Source organism: Stenella coeruleoalba (genome assembly GCF_951394435.1).
Source record: "Stenella coeruleoalba genome assembly, chromosome: 1".
Classification (NCBI taxonomy): domain Eukaryota; kingdom Metazoa; phylum Chordata; class Mammalia; order Artiodactyla; family Delphinidae; genus Stenella; species Stenella coeruleoalba.
This window is the reverse complement of record NC_137169.1, coordinates 168,052,745-168,070,443: the sequence shown is the minus strand read 5'-3', so window position 1 is coordinate 168,070,443 and position 17,699 is coordinate 168,052,745. Positions and strand designations below refer to the sequence as shown.

General features: G+C 39.1%; 2 protein-coding genes across 3 annotated transcripts in view; one reads left to right on the top strand and one right to left on the bottom strand.

Moving 5' to 3' along the window:
* Positions 1 to 505: 505 nt before the first annotated feature.
* TATDN3 (TatD DNase domain containing 3) lies at positions 506 to 17,180 on the bottom strand. Of its 2 annotated transcripts, none has more exons than XM_079903080.1 (10): positions 17,043 to 17,180; positions 15,121 to 15,153; positions 14,125 to 14,198; positions 13,824 to 13,908; positions 9,275 to 9,337; positions 8,247 to 8,356; positions 8,027 to 8,082; positions 6,551 to 6,663; positions 4,902 to 4,982; positions 506 to 1,947 (listed from the first exon to the last, which is right to left on the bottom strand). In XM_079903080.1, exons 1-10 carry the CDS (start codon positions 17,106 to 17,108, stop codon positions 1,804 to 1,806), a joined length of 825 nt encoding a protein of 274 aa, XP_079759206.1. In that variant the 5' UTR covers positions 17,109 to 17,180; the 3' UTR covers positions 506 to 1,803. The 2 variants fall into 2 exon arrangements, with proteins under 2 accessions (XP_079759206.1, XP_079759207.1); XM_079903081.1 differs by having other exon boundaries at positions 4,902 to 4,979.
* Positions 17,157 to 17,699, top strand: part of NSL1 (NSL1 component of MIS12 kinetochore complex) — a 38,215-nt gene continuing 37,672 nt past the window's right edge. Inside the window, exon 1 of the mRNA XM_079903068.1 lies at positions 17,157 to 17,495. Within this exon, the coding sequence (XP_079759194.1) occupies positions 17,193 to 17,495 (303 nt within the window). The 5' untranslated portion in view covers positions 17,157 to 17,192. The remainder of the gene's footprint in view (positions 17,496 to 17,699) is intronic.

Below are 17,699 nucleotides of genomic sequence, written 5' to 3'. Positions count from 1 at the left end.
CTTCCTACTCTGCCATCCTGGCCCCTCCTCAGAGACCTTCTCCATTATGTAAAAGATACATGAGAGTATATGATATTGCAAACCTTGTTGCAAGACATGTAGAAGATGTCTTTTTCTACGATGCAAAAACAAAAAAAGTATTTGTCCTCAAAAGGTTTGCAATCTCTGGAGGTGAAAAACATAAAGTAACCCTAGTAAAAAGGAGTTATGTGTTCTAATGTCATTAGACTGGTTTTATAGTACTTCATTCTTCCTTTATTATAGTACTTCTCACATTGTTTTGAAATTTGTCCACTTGTCTATCTTCTTTAGTAAAGTATGAACTGAAGGCAAGAACCATATCTTATTCCTCTCTGTAGCCTACAGACCTAGATTAATGGGTAACCTAGAGGAGGAGCAATAACTATTTGTGTAAAATGAAAGAAACTGATGAATAAGTGAAGAAAATGGCTATGCAATTTAGAGGGCAAGGATCATGTCTGGCTGGGGTGATCGCATAGGGTGAAGTCATTTAAGTTGGATCTTAAAGGATTTAAAGGTGAGAGTCTGAGAAAGGGAATGGGAGCTTAAGGAGGTAGAAAACAGGCAAAAGAAATATAGAGTTGAAAGAGAGATCAGAAGTCTAGTTTTAATATAACCTCCCATTAAATGTGGGCATTTCACCTGTCATGATGCTGATAAGTGGTTAAGTATCTCATAAAGCGTTCTATTCTGCTTCTTAGATAGTCTAGTTTGATTTGGACAATCTGCCCTAGAACTAGTTTTGATTCTTCTATAAATGAATTCATTTCAGAGTATTGAAGATTATGTAAAATCACTTGGCTTTTTAGGAAGTTAACTTATTTCTCTGACAGGTACTTTTTCCAGTATTTGCTGCTTATGTAATTTAACAAAGTTAAATACTCATGTTTTGGTATGGATCTCAATACCTTGTAACCTACACCTAAGATGTTTTTCTAAAAAATTGTGGTAAAGTACACATAACATAAAATTTACCATCTCAAGAATTTTTAAGGGTGTAGTTTAGTGGCTTCAAGCACATTCATATTGTTGTGCTACTATCACCACCATCCACTGGACTCTTTTCATACCAGAGATTTTTAAAACTGAAAAATATAAAATATTATTGCATGCAAAAAAGTCAGATACATTTTTAATAGAGCTATGTACATTTTAAACATGTGACAAAATTCAGACTGGAACTTAAAACCAATTTATTAATTGAACTGTGGTGCTTGGTATTTAACGGTGATTGCACGAACCATGGGCTTTATAAGTCAAAATCTAAGATCTATATAAAAACCTTGTACATTTTTCTCTTAAAATGAGCGATAATTCAAAGTACTAAAAGTTCAATTTTGTAAACCCAGAAAAGATAAGATTTCTGATAGTACAAAAAACTAGACACTCTCCTTTCACTGGATAAATCCTGTGGGAAGTCAAACAGGTGGTAAAGGATCAAACTTTAGCCTATTCCACGCCATCACAGTAGCACTTATTTCTTACCTGTGGGAGCCACCCTTGCCAGAAGAAATGGTTTCAGTTCATTTGGTGGTTCTATTTAACAGGGCAAAGTACGAAGCAGTGGTATTTCCCAATCTCCTGCTAGGACTCCGTTAATTGAAAAGCAGTGCAAGGTAGAATTAGAACCCAGGGTTTTAGGATCTAAGCCCAGTTTTACTTCTAAGAAAAATATTTCTCTAAAATTATAATCCCGATACAATGGCTTCTTCAGTTCAGACTCTTCATCAGAACATTTATTTTTCTCAAACAGTGCCCTCTGCACTTGATTTTGTTTTGAAGCTATTTCGGGAGCAGGTACTGAAGTTTGGGAAACAGTTTCAATGCGTTCTGTGTTGTCACTTCTATAACTTCCTCCACTGAGATCCCTTTCACCTGGGCAATATATTCTGCTGAAATGGAAATGTTTTGGGGCTCATTCCGTACCTGAGACAGACAAAGCAGACATTAATCAAACATGACACTCAAGGAAAGCAATCCTTGAAGACTGTAGATTAAAGAGATGAAAATGAGTTGGTAAAAACAACTGATGAGCTCTTTCTTTTTTTTGTAATGGGGGTGAGGCGAAGCTGAGGAAAAGGCCCTGAACTTCAGCTTGAAAGCTAAGGTTACAACATTAACTGTAAGTCTATCCTGCTCCTGAAAAGAGCCCTGGGGTATTACCAGTCGAAGTCCCAGCACCTAGCATATGAAGCAGTCTGCACAAAGTGGACACTTGGTGACCTGCCTGACTGATGAATTAACTGTGCTTTGGTTTGTTCCTCAAGTGAGTGCTTGCAAAGGTCAAGCTCTGTAGCTTGGCCATTTCAACTCACAGGCTACGTTACAGTTTGACTCAGTAATGCCATGGTGTCTGGAAGACTACACAGATTATGTAGTCATATTTCACTGATTCTAAGATGCATTTCTCCCCTATCTTAACATCTCTGAAATTGACATATATTTTATTTTAATGACATTCAGTGGCATGTGAAAGTATAATTGTACTGTTTTTTTCCTTAATGGTCACAAAACAGTGGTACATCTACAATCAGTGGCATTTAGATTTGATGAAATATATTATTGTTGTTACTATTAAGTTATCGACTCAGGATGATAATGTTCAGAGGAATAAGATAACAAGGTTAAAAAATAACCTTGATAACGTAGCCTAAGAAAACAATGAAAAATGCACACCAAGATTTAGGTTCAAGGACATTCATCATATTGTTTATAATACAGTTGACCCCTGAAAAACATGGTTTTGAACTGTGTGGGTCCACTTATACATGGATTTTTTTTTTCAATAAATGCTACAGTACTACACAATCCAAGCGTGGTTGAATCTGTGAATGCAGAACCACGAAAATGAGGGCTGAATCCGCAGATGCAAAACTGCAGACGTGGCGGGTGGACAGACATGTATTTTCCATGGTATGGGGCGGGGCTGGGGGGTTGGGGAGGGTGTTGGTACCCCTAAGCACTTCTTGTTCAAGGGTCAACTGTACTGTGTTGGAAACCAATAACCTAAATGACAGTATCAAGTTAAATATATTGTGGCACATTCACACACTAAAATTTATATACTTATTAAACATGATGAGGAAAAGTATATTTATTGATATTTACATGTGTTCACCACATAAAAGCAAGTTATGGGGGCTTCCCTGGTGGCGCAGTGGTTGAGAGTCCGCCTGCCGACGCAGGGGACACGGGTTCGTGCCCCGGTCCAGGAGGATCCCACATGCCGCGGAGCGGCTGGGCCCGTGAGCCATGGCCGCTGAGCCTGCGCGTCCAGAGCCTGTGCTCCGCAACGGGAGAGGCCACAACAGTGAGAGGCCCACGTACCGCAAAAAAAAAAAAAAAAAAAAAAAAAAAAAAAAAAATGCAAGTTATGAAATGATGTGTTGAGGCTAATCCTATTTTTATGAAAAAAATATTATGTATACATATATGGACATAAAGAAGTGTGGAAGGACATAAGAACCTTCATTTATTTAGTGCTTGTTGTAGGCAAGGTTTTGTTCTAAGGTTTTCATGGAATTTCTCATTTAATCCTCAAAATAACTCTGTGAGATAGGTACTATTATTATTAGCATCCCTTTTTTACAGATAAGAAGGGATCCTAAACAGCGAGTAAGTAGCCCAGTTGAGGTTTAAACCTATGCAAGCTGACATCAGAGTTTATGCTTTTAACCACTATACTATAGTGGTAACCTTTCAGTGGTAGATGGTTCTATTTTCTTATGATTTTCTGTTTTCTATTTTTCTAGAACAAACACATTTTACTTAACAAAAAGCATATTCAGTTTTATTTTTTTTATTTTTATTTTTTGGCTGCGCTGTGCGGCATGCAGGATCTTAGTTCCCCGACCAGGGATTGAACCCGTGCCCCCTGCAGTGGAAGTGCAGATTTCTAATCACTGGACCACCAGGGAATTCCTCAGTTTTAAAATTCATTTATTCAATAAATGGTTTTTGAGTACCTACTATGTGCAAGGCACTATGTGCAAGGTACTATGTGCAAGGCACTATGCCAGAAACCCACAATTTTTATCAAATTATCTAAATACAAACATAAAACTGAGTTATAAGAGCATTTGAAATTCATTTCTGTTTAGGGTGAAAAAGCTAGGTCATTTTCATCCTATTTCACACTAACCAGGAAGGCAATTTTGTACCATTCTGTCCTACAGTCAAACAAGAAAATAAATGTGGTTATAATCCTCTATTTTCTCATTCCTCTTCTATATTCTTTTCTTTTTTTTTTGCGGTACGCGGGCCTCTCACTGTTGTGGCCTCTTCCGTTGTGGAGCACAGGCTCCGGACGTGCAGGCTCAGCGGCCATGGCTCACGGACCCAGCCGCTCCGCGGCATGTGGGATCTTCCCGGACCGGGGCACGAACCCGTGTCCCCTGCATTGGCAGGTGGACTCTCAACCACTGTGCCACCAGGGAAGCCCTAGGCACTTTCATATACATTACTTCATTTAATCCCCACTGTAATACTTCAAAATATTTTACTATTATTTTACCCACATTTTATAAATGTAGAAACAGTTTCAGAGAGATTAAGGAACTTGCCCAAAGTTATATAGCTAGTGGGTATCAGAGACAGGATTTGAATCCAGCCCTTTCTGCCTCTAGACACTAAGCTTTTTACTATACTGGTCTGGATTTCAATATTACGTAAATTAGGACATGACCCATATCAAATAATATTCTGTGTAGCACAACAGCCATATTTACAAAAGACTTGAAATTAAGTCAATATAACCTTTCAACCTAGCATTAAAGTAGGATCCCATTATATTTACACTGGAATGAGAAACACAGCTAAACTGAAAATAGTTCAAATAAAAGACACAATCTAAATAATGTAGAAATTAGAAAATCATTTACCTTTTTTTCTGGCCCTAGCGCAGGTGAATCTGTTTCCAAGCAAATCGAAGTTAAAGGCAACTGTTTAACAAGTTTCTGCTTCTTAGAGAAAAGAGAAAGCTAGTAAGTTTAAAACATGAGAAGTAAAGATTAAATAAGTAGCATTAAACCCACATGTCAATGCATACTACTCTGCAAGAATCTAAAATTCATACTTTAATATTCAATTAATAAATGTTCACTATGTTCTCATCATTCTACATTAATGGTTAGATTTAAGAAGAAATATTCTTTGCCAAAAATTATCCAAAGCCTCTAGGAACCCAAAGAGTAGTAACCAAGAACGAAAAATGAGGTAACATCCAACAAGAACCAAAACATCTGATATCATATGCCTACTGAAAGATCCAAGGAAGAGTGACTTCCCTGGTGGCATAGTGGTTAAGAATCCACTTGCCAATGCAGGGGACACGGGTTCGAGCCCTGGGCTGGGAAGATCCCACATGCCATGGAGCAACTAAGCCCATGAGCCACAACTACTGAGCCCACCTGCCACAACTACTGAAGCCCGCGTACCTAGAGCTCGTACTCTGCAACAAGAGAAGCCACCCAATGAGAAGTCTATGCACCACAATGAAGAGTAGCCCCTGCTCCTCTCAACTGGATAAAGCCCACACACAGCAACGAAGACCCAACACCCAAAGATAAATAAATTAAATAAATAAATAAATAAGAAATTTCTCCACAAATGATAAAAGTAGGAAAAATAAAAGTAATCATGGACTATCAATTAACATGACCTAATTGACATTTCTAGAACTTTCCACCTGAAACCGTATATAAGGCCCAGTGTCCCTGTATTTTGAAGTAAATGCTTTTGCTTCAAGTCTCCCAGGCCTCCCCTGGGCCTCAAAAGGCTGGTTCAAGAATTAGTGATTAGGAAATGTGAAGATGTAGGAGCAATGAATAGCTGTTGGGTCGGAAAACTGGTAACAACTTAGACTATGAATTCGCCACATAGCAGAGTCACCAAATTCCCAGTTCCCTGAAAGTTATAGATAGAGGCCTGACACACACTCCTAAGCTGTTCTTACAGGAAGCAGACCCCAACCAGATGGAAACTGCTGACCTCAAGCATGTAGACCCCAGACCAGCTGAAACCAGAAGATTGATGATGCTCAAAACTTCACCTTGACGCCAATCAATTCAAGAACTGAGCACAAGCTGCTCACATACCCTGCAGCCTCCTCCCTCACACTGCCTTTAATATCCTTTTTCTGAAAGCTATCAGAAGTTCAGGTCTTTTGAGTATGAGCTGCCCAATTTTTTGTTAGTGGAAGTTTATTTTTTTTGTGAGTGGAAGTTTATTTTGATGATATCCAATTTATCTATTTTTTCTTTGGTTGCTTGTGCCTTTGGTGTCATAGCTAAGAAACCACTGCCTGATCCAAGGTCACAATGATTTAGATCTGTTTTCTTCTAAGAGTTTTATAATTTTAGCTCTTATACTTAGGTCTCTGATCCACTTTTGAGTTACTCTTTATATGAGGTAGGGACCTAAGATTAATTTTTGCAATGAAACCAGAATAGTATCACAAGTATATAATAAAAGTTCATATTTCAGAGTATATTTCACAAAGTATAAAATGAGGTTTAATGAAAGAATTTACCTGTCCACTTCTTATGATAGAAGGAGGAATTGAGAAGAAGTACCCAGCTTTTACTCCTTCCATGGCTACAGATGGCCGACCATCAAATGCATGCAGCAACACTTTGTCAGCACCTCTCAAAAATTAAAGATAAATCACAGTTCCATTTTATTTCCTTAATGAGAGGTTTTACCACTAATCAAATTGAACAACACAGATTTTAAGTAAATGTCGGTCACTATAAGGTTCTATGATTTCTAAAGAGTAGATAAACATACAGTGTTCAACCAGTAGAATAAAAATATAGCAAATTCTTAATCTTCAGAATAAAATTAATAAATATAATTGAGCAATTATTTAAACTTCCTATACCATCAAACCTTCTCCAAATCTTCAGAATAAAATTAATAAATACAATTTAAGCAATTATTTAAACTTCCTATACCATCAAACCTTCTCCAAAAGTTTCTGAACTGTCAAATTATTGTTCCTAATAGGTTTTTAAGCAAATTGTCCTTAAGAAGGATGCTAGTGAAAGAAGAAATGAGGAAATAAATGACTCACAAATTCAACACTCAGAGTTAGTTTCACAAAAACCATCTCCAGTTCTTAAAGGATGGCTGCTCAGCCTGCACAAAAATCATGTTCTTGGTGAATCCAGGGGGACTCAGTACTCATCACTGAGAAATACAGTGCTTTCTAGTTGTAGGCAATTATGTTTACTTCACTATTTGATACTGTTGGTAGGTGTGACATTTAGTGAGTTACTACTGTGAATTATGAAATCAAATTAGTGGGTCACAACTGGCCAGTGTGTGCTTATATATTTGTGTGCATAAACACACGCACACACACATATCTATACACACATACATATAGATGTACTGCTTCTTGAACTTTTGTCAGTTTTCTGTATATGTATATACTGAGTTTCGAAATAAAGTCAGTGCCAAAAACAGTATGTATGTGTATATATCGAGTTTCAAAATAAAGTATATTTCTTACCGTGGACAGCACTTTAAAATTTTGAAAAGTAATCCTATGAGAAGTATTTTTTCTTTAGGAACAACTGGTGAAGATGACAGTGCATTTTATATAAGATGGCCACAATCTGTATAATACCATTTTCTAAAGCAGCAGCCATAAAACATGCAAAACAGTAACTCAATGTGATCACCCTTCTTTGCTTTGTTTTTTCCTCTCTCACATAGGCTGACTAAAATGTTGGAGCTGCTAATTTTCAAATTAAGGCATTAAAATTACTTGATCCAATTTTTCATTTGCTTTATCCTGGCCCGATAAACATCACAATCACACTGAAAACCTTGTAAATAGTAGGCTGACTTGCAAAACCATCTTAGTTGATTTCCATCTCTACTCTTGACCCATTCCCTTCCCTTTAAGAAATCAAGTAAAGCATGGCTTGTTCTACTGGGAATATGGACTGGAATTGTCAAACTTAAACATTAGGCACATTTTTCTCAGGAACCTAAATACCTTGCTCATTTAAGAGGCTGATGGTGGGTCTTCCAGCTGAACGTGAGTGAACATTTCTGGTAAACAAACAAAAAATTCCTTTTGAGTACTTAATATGAAATTATTATTTTTGTTATATTAAAGCAATTCAGAGAAAAAGAAAAGTAGAGCTCAATTTCAGGAGAATCATTACTTAATTTGCTCTGTAACTATTAATATAGAAAGATGATAATTAACCTACAAAGGCAAATTTAGTCTTTTGGCTAATTGGACCTGTCTGATTAGGACTTGTCTTTGCTCTTCCTTCTGTTCATCAGTGCCAGCAATTCTGGGGGAGAAATCTAGTCCAACCTATAATGGAAAAATAAAACAGAATTACATGTTTATGGTTTAATGAATCCCCGAAGACATATTATGGTGCAGTACAGTCCAAGAGAAATATAATGGGAGCCACACACATAAGCCACATACACAACCTTACAGTTTCCAGTAGCTACATTAAAAACACTAACAAGAAACAGGTGAAATTAATTTTAATGATATATTTAATCCACTATATCTAAAACATTATCAATATTATCATATAGTCATATTATTATGTCAACACATAATCAATTTAAAAGAATTATTGAGTTATTTTACATTCCTTTTTTGAGGTATTGAGACTTTGAAATCCTCAGTGCATTTTATCCTGATAGCACATCTCAGTTTGGGCCAGTCACATTTCAAGTGCTCAACAGCTGCATGTGGTAACCACACTGGACAGTGAAGATTATAAATGACTGCTTCCCTTGATTCTATTCTGGCATGCATCGTGATAACCTAGATTCTGAATGTAAGTGCTATTCTTATCTTTTATCTTTAATTATAAGTGGAATTACCAAGTGATAAGATGTTTCACAGCTGTAAATTATTTAATAAAAAATGTTCTTTAATTAGAAACTCTAACCTATTTCAAGTATGCTTGTATATACTATTTTAACTAACCAGAGAGATAACCCTATGTAAGCAAAAGGAAAAAAAGAGGAAAGTACATTGAAATGGTAATAGTTTTCTTTCATTAACATAAGCCCATGGGGAGACTTCTATTGTTTTATCCCTAAGCACTTTTGATTATTGAGGAAGTACTGACAAAGTGTTATTCAGCTGAACAGGGTGAACATAATTATACAAGTCTGTTATAATCACTAATACTGAATTAAGGACTATTTTCATCTATCACATGAAAGTCTGGATTAGAAATCACTTGATCAGCTAGTGGGTATTTACCTCTCCAATTGCCAACAATCGATCCTTATAATTCTCGATAATGGGCAAAGCTACATCCAAATCCTGGTATGAAAAAAAAGTAAATTTATTAAAATAGGAGAAGGGACTTTTATAGGTTTTGTATAAACACCCATTATATGCCAGGCACTATGCTATACTGGGTCCTTTACATAGTCAATACCTTTTAACCAGTTGAGGAACTAAGAATGTAATCCTTCTATAATGGTGAGTACTTCTGTCCGGAAATTTGAGTACAAACATCCCACATCCATTTATGTTACAAGAACATGACTTCCTTTTTTAAAAAGTATGTATTTATTATTTGGCTGTGCCGGGTCATAGTTGCGGCATACAGGATCTTCGCTGCTGTGTGCGGGATCTTCGTTGGGGCATGCAGGATCTTTTAGTTGTGGCATGCGGAATCTTTAGTTGCGGCAGGGGAACTCTTAGTTGTGGCATGTGGGACCTAGTTCCTTGACCAGGGATTGAACCCGGGCCCCCTGTATTGGGAGCGCAGAGTCTTAGCCACTGGACCACTAGGGAAGTCCCAAGAACATAACTTCTTACGAAGATTCCCACTTAAACCCTTCCTTCTGTTCAGGAGGCATTTCCTGGCATTTAGGAGGAGTGAACTGGATTTCCTGGAATAGCTGAGCAAGAGAGAAGAAAGCCACCAAGTGGTCACCTTTGTGAGTTTTGGGGAGTGCACTGCTATGTTCTCCTCTTAGGGTACTGATGCCTTGTGAATTTTTAATAGTGATAATCCCATACATCCTTTGCACTATTTTCACTAATTTCTTTTGTCTTTATAGTCCTGTGTAGCCTATTTTTGTCCTAAAGGTTCAACAATATACATATTAAATACCACAAATATGTTGTTTGCCAACTATTGAAGTAACTGTGTACTGTTAGTTTCCATGATATTACTATTTCCACTTAAAGAGAATTCCCCCTGTGAGGGATCCCTTTAAGACAAGGGAAAGACAAATACATGGAAAATTTGCTTCTAGATATTTTAAACTACTTTGAGGATTTTAGTCTCAGAATATGTAAATTCAAGGTACTTCTAGTGAGGATAATCAGAACAAGGGAAAATTAAGAAAAGGGAGGTAGGGCTTCCCTGGTGGCGCAGTGGTTGAGAGTCCGCCTGCCGATGCAGGGGACACGGGTTCGTGCCCCGGTCTGGGAGGATCCCACATGCCGCGGAGCGGCTGGGTCCGTGAGCCATGGCCGCTGAGCCTGCGCGTCCGGAGCCTGTGCTCCGCAGGGGGAAAGGCCACGACAGTGAGAGGCCCACGTATCGTAAGAAAAGGGAGGTAAACCATATGGTAGAGGAAGAAGAGGAGATTTTATAATTATACCTCAAGAGAGAGAAAAGAAGATGAGGAAGGGTAAATCAAGGCCTCAGACATTCCAGTAGACTCAATGAAGAAGAATTAATATTGTCATGTGGAGCTAAGAGTATATAACCCTAAATACCAGAGAAGATGTCTGGCAATAGCTGAGTAGGTCAAAGTGTCAGGCAAAGATTTTCCATATCAAACATCCAAACTACTGTGTGTCTGTGGGACCTCAAAGGGACTGGAGAAGTTGGAGAGATTACTCAGGAAATGTTTGACACTTAGAAAGTCTTCAGTCAGAAAGAAATTACACATTTGGATGAAGATGAGATACAGGGAAAATATGCTTCTTGGAATATGTATTATCTATAAAAAGAAGCAAAATACATTTACAATGAGACTGTTCCCATTCCTCATGAAATATTTTGGAAGTTTCTGGCAAGTCAGGTATAGTAAATAGAAATTAATATAATTCATATCACAGATTCAATATGTATAAATGTATGTGTGGTCTTTATCATTTTAATAGATGTAAAAATATTTATAAGGACATTCATAGGTCTAAAACTGACTTCAGTTCTATTCCCACTTCCTCCATGAAGTCTCAAGTTCTTTAACAGCTAATGGTTCTATTGTAGGGTTTTAAAATATCCTATACCTCTATACCCTATGACTGGGCATACTACAACTAAATAATTATTCACGATTTACAAATGAGGAAATTGAGACTTGGCAAAGTTAAGTGCCACAGATCACAGAAGCCAGTAGGCCAAGTCTCTCTGACTTCAAAGCCCATGCTGTTTCCACTATGCTGTTGAGAGAAGAAAGGAGAGAGAAGGAAAGGATGGAAGAAAGAAGGGCAAGGGGAGGGAGGAGAGCTTTATTCTGAATGATTTAAAATAATTAGAATTGATTTTTTTATTAAAGAAAATGTTTAGTCTTCAGAACCTTTAGAACAGGGGTCAGGCGTGTAACCGAAATGAGTGAAGTGGGTTAAGTAGGGACAGGAGCCAAATGGACAGCACGTGCCCTGCCTGGAGGGGGCAGTAGCTTGTAGACAGTGAATTGTGATTCCCCAGGGTATCCCAGGGGCTTAAATTCTGCCTGGTAATAATATTTATTGAATATGCTGAAAGATTTGTGTGATGCTAGGCAATTTTCATTTTATAAACCAAGGTAATTTAATGAATACTTACATATTGTACATACCTACCTTTGTACCACATGGTAGGAGCTTGTAATCTAACCACAATGGGAAAACTAAACTATTGTGGGGAGTACAAGCACGTTAGGAACAAAACTGCTTAACTCTGGTCTTTTCCAGCGGGCTATCTTGAGATTTGCTGAGTTCCTGTCTGTTTTGAGAATCTAGACTTACCTGTATATTGTTGGTATTTTATTTAGTTTTGTAAGTTAAATAGTCCCATCAGTTCTACATTCATGCCAAAAACATGCCAAATCCACTCACTTCTCTTCATCTCCACTGCTACCACTCTGGTCCAATCCACCATCGTTTCTCACATGGACTATTGCCAACAGTCTTTTAACTATTCTCCCTTCTTCCTTTTTTGCCCTCTTCAAAATTGATTCTTCACACCATTGCCAAGGGTATCTTTTCAAAACAGAAATCACATCTTGTCACTCCTTACTTTAAATCCCCCACTGATGTAAACTACAATCCAACAAGGCCCTGTATGAGGTGAGTGGGGATCCCTGCCCAATCCCTCTGACCTCACTATTCCTTCCTCTTCCATCTAGTCACATCAGTCGTCTTTCTATTTCTTGACCACATCAAACTTGTAACTACCTTAGGACCTTTGTGCTTCATTGTTTCCTTTGCCTTCAACACTCTCACCCCTCTCTTTGCATGGCCAACTGCATTCAGGTTGCAGTTCAAACATCACCTCCTCAGAGAGGCCTTCCCTGACTACACAATCTAAAAACCAGCATCCACAATCCCCATCACATAATCTTGTTTCATTGCCTTTAAAGCACTTAGTTCACGTATCTAATTGTTGACTGTTTTCCCCAATCCAGAATCTGGCTTCTGTGAGAGGGATTTTACTCTATAGTGCTTAGAACAGTGTTTGAAATATAGTACATGCTCACTAAACACTTGTTGACTGACTACTGAAATGAAGGACTATTAGTATAAATCTCTACATAAGTGAAAGAAATACTGTCCTGCTATCATCCCCAACATCTTGGGAATTGCAACTCTCTGGCAATTTAGCTAATTTTATCATATCAACAACTCAGGAAATCTACAGGATAAGTATTTATTTTTACCTGAAGTGAATTAAAAGTAATTTTGTTTCAAAATAAGTAAAACTACCTCGGGTACCCCAATGTAGGAATACAGATTTATTATTATAAAAAATGATAGTCTTCATATCTTAATTTATTCATAGATAACAAAAAGTCTTTACTTCTTCAACATGGGGCTTTCAATCTCATTATGTAATAAAGCACTCAGGACACTGTGCATCTCCCTGATGCTGAGTCAGGAGAAAAGTCTGAAACATAAGACATATTGACTACTGTGAGTCAGTGAGATCTTGTGGGTAGGAATTTTTTTAGAGCGGGTATAAAAGTAATGCAGTTTAACAGATCAAGAGCACTCCTATAGGGATAGTTCAATGTTCAAAGAAGACACTATGTACTTGAACTCATCTGTTCCCTTACAGTACCGCATCTATGAATTTGTATCTTTCTTTTTCTGGATATCTTATCACTTTTATTGCCAAAGCAATATGATAACATGATAAAAAATATGAAAACAAGGTGCTTATAACTCTACCAGACCATCACAACGAGTATAATTTCTGTACTTTTCCCTCTAGTCTTTTCCTTATAGAATATATTTTTACATGGATGTCACAATGAATAAGCCATTTGGTATCCTGCTTGTCTCCCTACACTATACTGTAAACATTTTCCATGTTGCTACATAAACCTTATAGTCCACACTTTCTATAGTTATATTTAACATTGTATAAGTTAACTAGTTATTTATCTCCTAACCTCTAGGCTCTTTCCACTTTTTCTCTATTTCAAGTAACTGCTGTAACAAACATCTTTGTGAAAGAAGATAGAATTTATTTCTTTTGGATTATTGCCTTATAATATTAATTTGAAAGAGGAGGAGCACTGAGTCAAAAGATGTTATGATTTTTTTATGGTTCTTGTTTTATAAGACTGTTTGTTACCTTTAACGTGACACTTCTTTGGTCTTTTGGTGAAACTCCCTGAACTGGGTGAACACCCAAGCATGGCAGAACAAATCCATTATACCTAAAAATGTAGAACGAATTAAGAAAGCAGAATATTAGACTAGGAGACAAAGTTACTCTGAAGAACAAGTAGGAAAGAATTTTTTTAGGGCTATGTTAATGTGATTGTTTTTCTTCTCATTCTCTTTAAAAATTGATGATCTTTGATATTATAAATATGAAATCATAACTGCATCCTTATTAACAACTCTTTCTAAATCTTAATGAGAAGTAACACCTTTCTGAAAGCTGCATAATCTTTTCAAATTCTCCTGAATGTTCAGCAACCACCACAAGAGCCATAACATTGGCCTGCAACAAAAATGAAGAGAATAGTTAGAGTCTCAAACAATATACATCCAATATAATTAAATAAAAATTTAAAGTTTTCTGTGCTTTTAGTTATCCTTGCTCACTCACACTCCATCAATATAATCATAATAGCTATCACTGAGTAGTTACTATGCTTCAGGTATTATGTTCGGTGAATATAAATATTACCCCCCATTTAATCTACATACTCCTATGACATAGGCATTGCTGTAATCCACTGTATGGATCAAGAGACAGAGTTTTGGATGGAGTCAAATAACTTGCCCAACATCACTAGCCCTGTGTAACTCCAAACCCCATACTCCTAATTAAGCTGCCACAGTGAAAGATGGCTGTATGTAAAAATGGCAACCATTTCTGACTATCAATTTTGGGGAAGATCACAAAATGCTAGCTTCATAAACACTTCCAAAGATTAATAATTTTTTTCCCACACAAATCAAACTGTTTCAGAAAACTTTTATAATTTCTCCAAGATCTCCAGAATAATGTTAATTCAAGAACTGAAAGATGGACCAATTTGTTCCATATTGCTGGTAAGCATGGTGGCTGTGGGAATGTGTTTTGGATTCAGACTATCTTGTCTACATCACTCACTAGTGGTGTGTCTTTGGACAAGTTAATCTCTAGGCCTTAGTTTCCTCATCTATAAAATGGTAATGGTTGGCTATAAAATAGTAGCTTCCTCAGAAGCTTGCTGTGAAACATTAAATGAGATAATGTACAGGATGGGCTTAGCTCAGTGTCTGGCACACAGTAAACAATAAATGCTGTTTATTATTAACTTATTATTATTGAAGTAACAACAACATAGTATAACTAAATTTCAAGCTGTTTTAGATCAAAATTCGGAGGAAAATAAAAACAACCAAAAAAAGGGCAATTATAGGTATTGGCTTACTTTCTTGGCTTTCTCCAACACATCATCCAGATCCTAAAATAAACATAAGTAATCACAATCATTTTAGATGGATAAGTAAGTGTCCTTTGGCTGTGTATATCAATGTAATTGAGGCACCATAAAGAATGACAATGATGGCAAGGAACAAGGTGGTGGAATGTGAAGAGCCTATGCTGACCCTACCTCCCATCTACTCTCTCAGTAAAATGTGGCTTCTGTTCCCACTCTACTAAAACAGAAACTTGTATTGTCAAATATAAAGGACACTCCTCTGTCCTCCTACTCTACCCCTCAGCAGCATTAGAAACTCCTCACTTGTCCACTCCTTCCTTTCTGAGATATTTTCCACTCTTGGCTTCTGCAAATACTCCTCTCTAGCTGGCTGCTACTTTTCAGTCTCCTTGACTGGCTCTCTCTTCTCTGATTTCAGAACCCTATGCTTCTCTCTCTGACTCACCTTAAGTACTCTTATTACTATGCTCATTATGCTAATGAGTCCCCAGTTTTTATCTCCAGCCTATAACTCTCTCCTGAACCCAAGATTCACATTTTATTTTATTTATTTATTTATTTTAGTGGTACGCGGGCCTCTCACTGTTGTGGCCTCTCCCGTCGCGGAGCACAGGCTCTGGACGTGCAGGCTCAGCGGCCATGGCTCATGGGCCCAGCCGCTCCGCGGCATGTGGGATCTTCCCGGACCAGGGCACGAACCTGCGTCCGCTGCATCGGCAGGCGGACTCTCAACCACTGCGCCACCAGAGTAGCCCCAAGATTCACATTTTTAAATGACCATATGACATCTCCACTTGGATGGATATTAGGTTTCAACATGTGCGGAACATAACCATTTCTCAACAAACCTATTCTTTCTGCCTGCCCTCTCCAGCCTGTTTTCCCTCATCTCAGCACCACCACCTCTCTACAGCATCCTCAAGTTCTCCCTTTCCCTCTCTTTCCTCAATTCCTCTCAGCATGTACTACAGATTCTATCTCTAAAATATACCTTGAATCCATCTGCTTCTCTCAAACTCAACCACTATCTTTAGTCTAAATACTACAAAAGCTTCTAAGCTGGTCTTCTAGCTTCCATTCTTGTTCTCTGTCCATTAGCCACACATCAGCAAAATGGTTTTTAAATGGATTATCAGATCTTGTCTCTCTCCTTAAAAAGCAAAGCCCTTTACTGGATCCCCATTGTGCTTCTAATGAAATGCGAACTCCTGACTCACTAAACCTCGGCAAACCTCTTCGGTCTTGTTTTACGCGTCTTTTTAGCTCATCAGGCTCCACCCAGCCTTCCGGTAGCTCGAACGTCCAAATTCTGTCTTGCCTGGAGGCCTGCAACCCGCTTGCTTTCCTCACCACCATGCACTCACCTATTTGTCTTTCCAGCACCAATTTAAGCTTCACCTCTTGAGAGGTTTTTCCCCTAAAATAGACCCCGCTCTTCTTTTTTATTAGCCTCTAGTTTCCAATGTAGCGGATAAAACACTTTGAAATTACGTGTGTGTGTGTGCGCGCGGTAGTTTTTGTTTGCTTCGCTCCCCTGTAGAACTGGAGCACGCGGCGTGCGGGAGTGAGCCCGAGTTTCGCGGACGGCGTCCTGGGGAAAGTGGATTCTCTGCCCGGGGCTGAGAGGCTGGTAGGATAGCCGGGCCAAGGCGGGGTAGGGGGAAGGACTCCAGTAGCCAGTAACAGCAAATAAAAGCCAAGTGGAGATAGGGGATATGGATATTCGGAATGAGAAAGAAAAATCAGTGTGAGTGAGATTAAATAAGGAGTAAGGAGCAAGTCGCACAGGACCACAGACGGGGGCCCGGGAGGATTTGGGGCTCCGCCCTAAGGGAGGAGAACAAGGATAGCCTGAAGGGAAAGAATGGGGGCCTCCCTGCTCCCACGGGCCCGACCTCGCCCTCACATACGCGGTCAAAGTCCGGGGCGGAGAGGTGGCAGTGACAGTCCACCAGCCCTACGCCCACCGCCCCCATCGCCGCAGCCACTGAATCCCTCGACTTGCCCGCGGAGCCTCAGGCGGAACGCTGCTGCTGCAGGCCGAGTTTCCGGCCGGACGTATGCTCTTTCCTCCAGGGGAACCCGCTCTTCCGCTCCCAGAGTTCCCGCCCACAATTCAAGTTGGGAAAATGGAGGGGGCTCTTGCGTCGGTGGCCCTTTCTGCTCCGCGGGACGTGGAGAGAGTGGCCGGGACAGACGATGGGGCCCCGGTTCTTGCCACTTCCCGAAAAGACTTCCGGGTGCGTTGCACCTCGAAGCGGGCCGTGACGGAAATGCTAGAACTGTGCGGCCGCTTCGTGCAAAAGCTGGGGGACGCGCTGCCAGAGGAGATTCGGGAGCCCGTGCTGCGAGATGCGCAGTGGGTACGGGCCCAGTCTTGTTTTATCACCCCCTCTCTCCACACCCCAGGTCTCAGTGGTCAGAAAGAGCGCACGCCAGGCTTCGGCAGAGTTAACGGTGCCCCACGCTTGGTTAGAAGCAGCTCGGGACACGGGAGGGAACGAAGTAGATGCTAGAGGCAGCTGGGTATTGTTAATTACCTAGACCAATGCTGTCCGACAGAAAAA